The 7,093-nt window shown below is 33.1% G+C and overlaps 2 protein-coding genes across 3 annotated transcripts; one reads left to right on the forward strand and one right to left on the reverse strand.

Moving 5' to 3' along the window:
• Positions 1-1,177: 1,177 nt before the first annotated feature.
• Positions 1,178-2,435, reverse strand: LOC111457151. 2 transcript variants are annotated; one of them, XM_023099312.1, is made up of 4 exons: positions 2,331-2,435; positions 2,152-2,238; positions 1,619-1,908; positions 1,178-1,540 (listed from the first exon to the last, which is right to left on the reverse strand). In XM_023099312.1, the coding sequence occupies exons 2-4, from the start codon at positions 2,167-2,169 to the stop codon at positions 1,459-1,461; spliced, it is 390 nt and encodes a 129-aa protein (XP_022955080.1). In that variant the 5' UTR covers positions 2,170-2,238; positions 2,331-2,435; the 3' UTR covers positions 1,178-1,458. The 2 variants fall into 2 exon arrangements, with proteins under 2 accessions (XP_022955080.1, XP_022955079.1); XM_023099311.1 differs by having other exon boundaries at positions 1,619-1,914.
• Positions 2,436-5,986: 3,551 nt separating this feature from the next.
• LOC111457132 (NDR1/HIN1-like protein 26) lies at positions 5,987-6,907 on the forward strand. The gene has a single exon (XM_023099288.1). The coding sequence runs from the start codon at positions 6,034-6,036 to the stop codon at positions 6,709-6,711; it is 678 nt and encodes a 225-aa protein (XP_022955056.1). The 5' UTR covers positions 5,987-6,033; the 3' UTR covers positions 6,712-6,907.
• Positions 6,908-7,093: the final 186 nt, after the last annotated feature.

A 7,093-nucleotide genomic window follows, 5' to 3' on the forward strand; every position in this document is an offset into this window, starting at 1 on the left:
GAAACTTAGTCATTATAAATACTTCTTTTACTTATTTTCCAGTCTCTTTACATATATAACATACATGGCTTTATATAGCCTCAAAATGTAACTGCTAAAGGCAGTTGTAACATTCATACTGAATTGTCGTAATTAAATTATAACTTAAAGTAAATTAAAAGTCTTAAAGTACATTAATGAAATAAATAACTCTAAATTATTTTAAATTATAATTTATCCAAAATTTATAACATGAAACTTCGTTCAACGTGGCATGAATTGAAATATCTTTTGATAATTTTAACAATATTTTTTTTCACATTTTCATTGAAGCATATTGTATATGATTAATGTTTCTTGGTACACATCAATAATTCAATAAATTAAAATATATTATCGATAAAAAAAAATTAAAGATTTGAATTCTCACTGTCACATGTTTTGAACTGAAAGATTCCGTACATAATTCAATGATTATGATATATTTTATTGTTTTAAGAAGTTTGTCCACTAACTAACAAAATAACGCTGACTTAAGTATAATTCAACGGATTAAGACATATATCATCGATCAAAATAAAAAAATTTAGAATTCTCACCTTCACGTGTTGTTGAACTAAAAAAAACACGAACTTAATTTCTCGACTAAGACAACTTAATTGTTTTTAAAATGGTTAAGAGATATCACATGTTTTTAAAAATACTTAATTTCTCGACATCGTCATTTTCGGTCAAAATCATGACCATGATATCATACGTTGGATTTATCCATATATTAGAATCTTATGGTAAGAGCATCTTTTAATGACAAATTTACCCTTTTCGATATATATATATATATTAATATTAGAATCTTATATCAAACAAGTGAATTATTTATGGGATAAATTTTGGTCGAGCTCGACTTTATTTTCTAAAATCTCGTTTGGAAATGGAATACAATTAGCCGAAAACAAACGCTACAATGAAACTGATGGCTAGTAGTTAATAGACATTGTTTGAGAACTAGAATTACTTCGTAAAAAAAGATTGATCATGTCAAGTTTAAAATATATTACACAAAGAAATTTAATCATTGGTTAAATGAAAAAACTTTAAAATATATTAAATAAACACGATAACAGTAGATTATCATCTCCAAAATTTATAATCATCTGATAATAAACAAAGCTCTAAAATGAACGGGAATATCGTGTGATAATTTAAACAACATTTTTATTCACACTTTGTTCGATGTTGATATTTTGGTTCATATGATTTTTTTTTTTTTTTTAATACCCTTTTGGAGGGACGAAAAAGCTCGATTGGGCTGAAAGATAGTTATCGGTTCAAGGATACGAGGTGCTCGAGAAAGGAAAGATTCCCTTTGTTAGTCACTTTCTTACTTTGAAGCTGCCCTTTTGTCTTTCTCGTTATTTCTATCGCTTTGTCCAAACATTTTTCATCGTGTTGCCATGGCAGTTCTTGGTTTCCTCGCCGTTAATGGAACCCCAGTTCGCCGGCGGTGGGTTTTCCGATGGCCAGAGTGAAGCATATCAGCACCATACTTCCAATACATGACCTGCAACAGAACGAACACCATTAACAGCCTGAATTTGGACGACATGGGTTTGTAATTTAAGAGGAGATTTTAACTTACACAGTGGCAAAGAAGAGAAGAACTTTCTTGGGATCCAAAAACCAGGACGAAGAAGACCTCCTGAAACTGTTTCTTCGAAACAGAGCATGTTCATCCGCCGCCGCCGTGTTGCTGGTGGTTATAGTGATTTGATGATGAAATTGTTGAACACCCAGATGGTCTTTTGCAGACCCAACTACCAATGCCACCTCCGCCGCCGTTTCCGCCGCTGATTTTTCCGCCATAGGAGCGGAACTGGTAGCAATCATCATATCGCCGCCACGCTGAGACACTTTTCGAGATAGATTACTCTGCAACTTTAATTCATTTCAGGGAATCAAAATCCTCTTCAGAATTCGAAAAATTTCATCAAAATTGCAAAGAAAACTTAAATTTTCTGGGGATTTTTCGTTCTTCCAATAGATTAACTTCCGGGAAAGAACCGAATTCCGACACGAAATTGAAAGCAAAACAGAGCAAAAAAACAGAGCAAAAAACAGAGCAAAGTCAATGAAAGGAGATCGATATCAAAATCAAAGCTGAAGAACACTCACCAATTTGGGATTTTCCATCACTTTCTCGGGAAAGAAAATGAATTGGGCGAGAAAAAGAGGCTCTGTTCTTCGTGAAGAATTCCGCAGCTGGGTATTTCAAAACAGGGTATCAGTTTGTGGGTAGAAACAAGAATGGCTGAATATCAAACAAGAACAGAGACAGAAACAGAGTAACCAACCTGGAACTGCAGAATTTGGTTGAAAAATTATCAGAAACTACCTGATTTGAGAACTGATTTGTTCATATTTATAGACGAAGAGAGATTAATTAATATCAAACGAGATTAAATGGTTGATTATTGGTAATAATCATTATTCAATTAAGTTGAATAATGGCTTGCATCCAATTGGCACCCATTTTTTAATTACAAAGTTGTCAAGTTTGAAATCATTATTTAATTATATATATAAAAAAGAAAGAGACATCTGTGGATGACATGTGTACATATATTATCCATGTGTACATATATTATCCATGTGTACAATTACTCCAATTTTAAATTTTTTAATTCAAATAATCTTTATTAAATAATTGTTCATCATTAATTTAAATTTTTATTTTAATAAAATGTAACCCGTCTTTCGAATTTTTTTTATTAGTGATGAATAACTATAGTGAAAAGTCATATCCCTTTAATTAATAAGATCCAAAATGTTTATCAATCTCGGGAAGTGAAAATCTATAATAGATATATAGAGGTTATTGTCGGTAAAATAACATAAAAAGATGTTGGTTTAAAAAAAATGATAGAATGAAAGTTGGGTTATGTTAATCGAGTTTTACGAGTTATGAGCTTTTTTGGGTTATTTTAATCGAGCTTTACGAGTTACTAGATTTGAACGTTCGCATTACAAGGTCATGGACTTAAACGTTCCCATCAAAAGGTCACATCATCAAAAGGTCGAGTCGTTACACATCTAACAAACTCGATTATCTTCCGACGATAACTCCAATAATTAATCAAATTTTTTATTTATGACAACAAATGCCAAATAATTATATATAAATATATGTATATTAGAAGAATAACTTAATTATTCACAAATATTTAAAATTTGGTACATTATTATTAGAATTAAAAAAGTATTATTAAATTAGTTTTGTATGCTTCATTAAAACACAATATTTTATTTGGTATAAATTTAATATTCTATTAATTTTATTTAATAATGATTGAATAATATATTAAGTATGGTTCAGTAATGAATAGTTCTTTAATTCTATATTGACTAAAAGAATTCTATACATACATACATATACATATACATATATATATATATATATATATGATCTCATAATATCTTAGAATCATAAAGGTCAACCCTTGGATGTCCAATTGGAATAGAGTTTGACTTTTATTTGGTAAGCTTCCTCAAGAGAGATTGCTTTAATTGCAATTGAATTACAAAATTGGCAATTGGATTTGACTTTGAATAATTATAATGAAGAATACAATTAAGAAAAAAAAAACGAGTTAATTAAACATGAGGTTTAGTTATATTCCTATTTTATTATATAAAACTATTGAGCCCGAGCTGTTACAAATGATATAGAGTCAATCAGGGGACAGTGCGAGACACTAATCGAAGTAGGGCTAGACCCTCTCCATAATAGACGCTAGCCGTGGACTTGGGCAAGAGAAAGCTCAAACAAACAAACAAAAGTCCGAAGCCACTGAAGAGAAATATTTCGTTTCTCTCTCCAACCGATGTGGGATCTCACAATCCACTCACCTTGGGAGGTCAACATCTTCATTGCCATATTACTCGGTGTTTGGCTTTGATACCATTTGTAATAGCCCGATACCACCTTTAGTCCGTTACGTATCGTCGTCAGCCTCACAGTTTTAAAGCACATCTGCTACCGAATGTTAGAGAATTTTCGTATAATTTGAAAGGCCGTCTAATTTATAATATTTTAGAGTATGGTCATGGGAGGGCACATGATGGATGAGAACGTAGGAAATCAAGCCGCATGTCATGGAGATTCATTAGCCTTTTCTCTTTGTATTGGGATCATACGACGTCGTATCCCCTAATTTCCTAACTTTAAATTGATTATTCAAGCAATTTATTAAGTTAAAGATTCATAACGTTAATCATTGCTATGGGTTTGACTTTTTGAGTCATTTGGATAATGTGAATTGAATTGATTTTGGGATTAGGAATCAAAGTAATTAATTATTATACGTGGGTTTCAAGTAATTCTTTCATTAATAATTCAATGTTTGAGTCGTTAAAGTTAACTTTATGACGAACAATTTGAATATACTTCAACGTTCGGTAATCTTATTAGGTATAATATAGAACTTTTTGTTTGTTTATTAATTCAATTTTAGTCCATAAATCTCGTTTAATAATCATTTAGACTATGTTCGATAACCATTTGGTTTTTTAAATGAAGTTTGTTTCTTATGGTTCATGAACTTGACTCGAAAACCTTGATCAACCCAGCCCAACTCGTACGGTTTGGGTTGGGTTGGATTCATATAAATAAAAATTTCTGTAGATTGAGTTGGTTTATGAGTTACCTTGAAATTAGACGGGTAGAATCAAACTATTGAATTTATTGTTAATTTTAAAAAAATATATTTCTTCTTACGATATAATACATTATTAATTTTTCAACCCCTTGAAAAAAAGTTATTTTTTCTATTTGGAAGATTATTTTTTAAAATATGTATTGAAATTGAATTAGTAAATTAAATGTTTAAAAGTATGAATAAATAATTTCAACAAATAAAACGGTATGATATTGTTCATTTTGAGAATAAGTTATCATGATTTTACGTTTAGTTTTCTTAAAATAAACTCATACTAATAGAAATAATGTCTCTGAATTATATACCCATGACCTTCCCATTAATTAATCAATGTAAGACTCTAGCAATCTTCAATACCCGACATTTGGCAAGCACATTTTCCATGTCAATAAGGGATCAAAATAACAACAATGACATTTTTGATGATTGATAGTCGCCTTCTAGCAATTGAATAAAGCGGGTTCTCTTGAAACTAAAATCTCGCATTATTTCTCTTCGAAAAAAGTGACGCATCTCACTTTATACATCCTGAATCTTTGATATACTAAAAAATTGGTGCATCAATTAATTTAGACATTGTGAGATCTCACATCAGTTAGTTACGAGAAGAAAACATTTTTTTATAAGAATGTGAAAATCTCTCCTAGCAAACACCCTTTAAAAATCTTGAGTCGAAGCTCAAAAGTGAAAGTCCAAAGAGGACAATATTTGCTAGCGGTGAGCTTGAGCACATCGCAAACATTTGACAACTGAGCACATGAGTTGTTGCAGACATCCTAGACAGAGCGAGAATCCTCCCAACATTTACTGGCGGGTGGGCTTGAACGTTTGGGCTTTTACACACTGTAACAGCTCCGATCCACCGCTAACATCGGTTGTCCTCTTTGGGCCTTCCCTTTTGGGCTTCCCCTCAAGGCTTTAAAAAACGTCTGCTAGGAGAAGGTTTCCACATTTTCCCTTTTGAGCTTCGACTCAGGACTTTAAAAGCTTATACTAGGTTTCCACGCCCTTATAAATGGTGGTTTGTTATCCTCCCCAACCAACGTGGGACATCACACACACATCCCAGATTTAAGGTCGGAGATTCTAATTCTCACAAACTCGGACTTAAAGCACCAACTTTTTTCAAAATCAAACACGAGAATAAATCGATTGCCTAACCAAAACAATCCCACCTTTTTATTCTTTTCTTTCCTCTTCAAAAATCTCCCAACCAAGATATTCATATTCCCTTTACATGATATATATATATATATATATATATATACACTAAAACTCCCCCACAAAAGTGATTCTGTTCATCCCCATCAACCCAATTGCCACCCTTTGATCCTAAAAAATGCATAGCCCCAGCCAATTGCCAGTGCACCACACCAACACGCCCGAACACCGCCCAATCAAGCGCCACCACACAGCGCGCTACTACGTTCACCGTGTCAAGGAGAGCCTCACCACCCGCTTGTCCAAGCTCATATGCGCCATCTTCTTAAGCTTGTTGCTGATTGTGGGCATCATTACGTTTATTCTCTGGCTCAGTTTACGACCCCACCGGCCCAGGTTTTTTATCCACGACTTTTCGGTTCCCGGTTTGGGTTTGGAGACCGGGTTCGAGAATGCCCAGATTGCGTTCAATGTCACGGCTCGAAATTCGAATTTGAATATTGGGATCTACTACGGTTCGATTACCGGTTCGGTTTATTATAGAGACCAGAAAATTGGGTCGACGCCGTTGCTGGATTCGTATTATGAGGCGCCGAAGACTACTAAGGTGTTGGCGGCGGTGCTGAGCGGCGCGACGTTGAATATCAATAATGAACGGTGGATGGAGTTTAATAATGACCGGTCTAAAGGGACCGTGGCTTTCCGGTTGGAGATTACGTCCACTATCCGGTTTAGGATATCCACGTGGGATAGTAAGCGCCACGGTATGCATGCTAATTGTGACGTGTCGGTGGGCCCCGATGGGATGATTTTGCCTTCTTCCAGGGATGTGAGATGCCCGGTTTATTTTACCTGATTTTCATGACATATTTACTATTGATTGACCTAACACTTTAATGTTTTTTTTTTATTTTTTTATTTTTAATTTTAATTATTGAATTTGAGATTGGGATTGTAAATTTGTTGGATTAATCATTGGTTGGTGTGTTTGAGAAGTTTAATCGTTCAATAATTTTATGATTTTCATCGACAAATCAGATTGTAATTTTATACTTTTACTATTCAAAATAAAGTCGAAGAAAAATTGCAGAAACTATTGGATCGGATTAGGGTTTCACTTATGAGTTTGTGATATGAAACTGACCGTAAATGAATTACCAAAAAATTAAATGTTCGAGGATTAAAATTGTAAATTAACCTTCTTTTTACTCGACAAAAAAAAAAAAAAAAAAAAAAAA

Source organism: Cucurbita moschata, unplaced genomic scaffold (genome assembly GCF_002738365.1).
Source record: "Cucurbita moschata cultivar Rifu unplaced genomic scaffold, Cmos_1.0 Cmo_Scf00019, whole genome shotgun sequence".
NCBI lineage: Eukaryota > Viridiplantae > Streptophyta > Magnoliopsida > Cucurbitales > Cucurbitaceae > Cucurbita > Cucurbita moschata.

Bases quoted from the DNA above. Each gene is read 5' to 3' on its own strand.
- LOC111457151 (XM_023099311.1), bottom strand. The intron at 1,541-1,618 runs GTAAGTTAAAAT...GTTCTGTTGCAG, and splicing joins CTTCTCTTCTTTGCCACTGT to GTCATGTATTGGAAGTATGG.
- LOC111457132 (XM_023099288.1), top strand. From the start codon at position 6,034: ATGCATAGCCCCAGCCAATTGCCAGTGCACCACACCAACACGCCCGAA.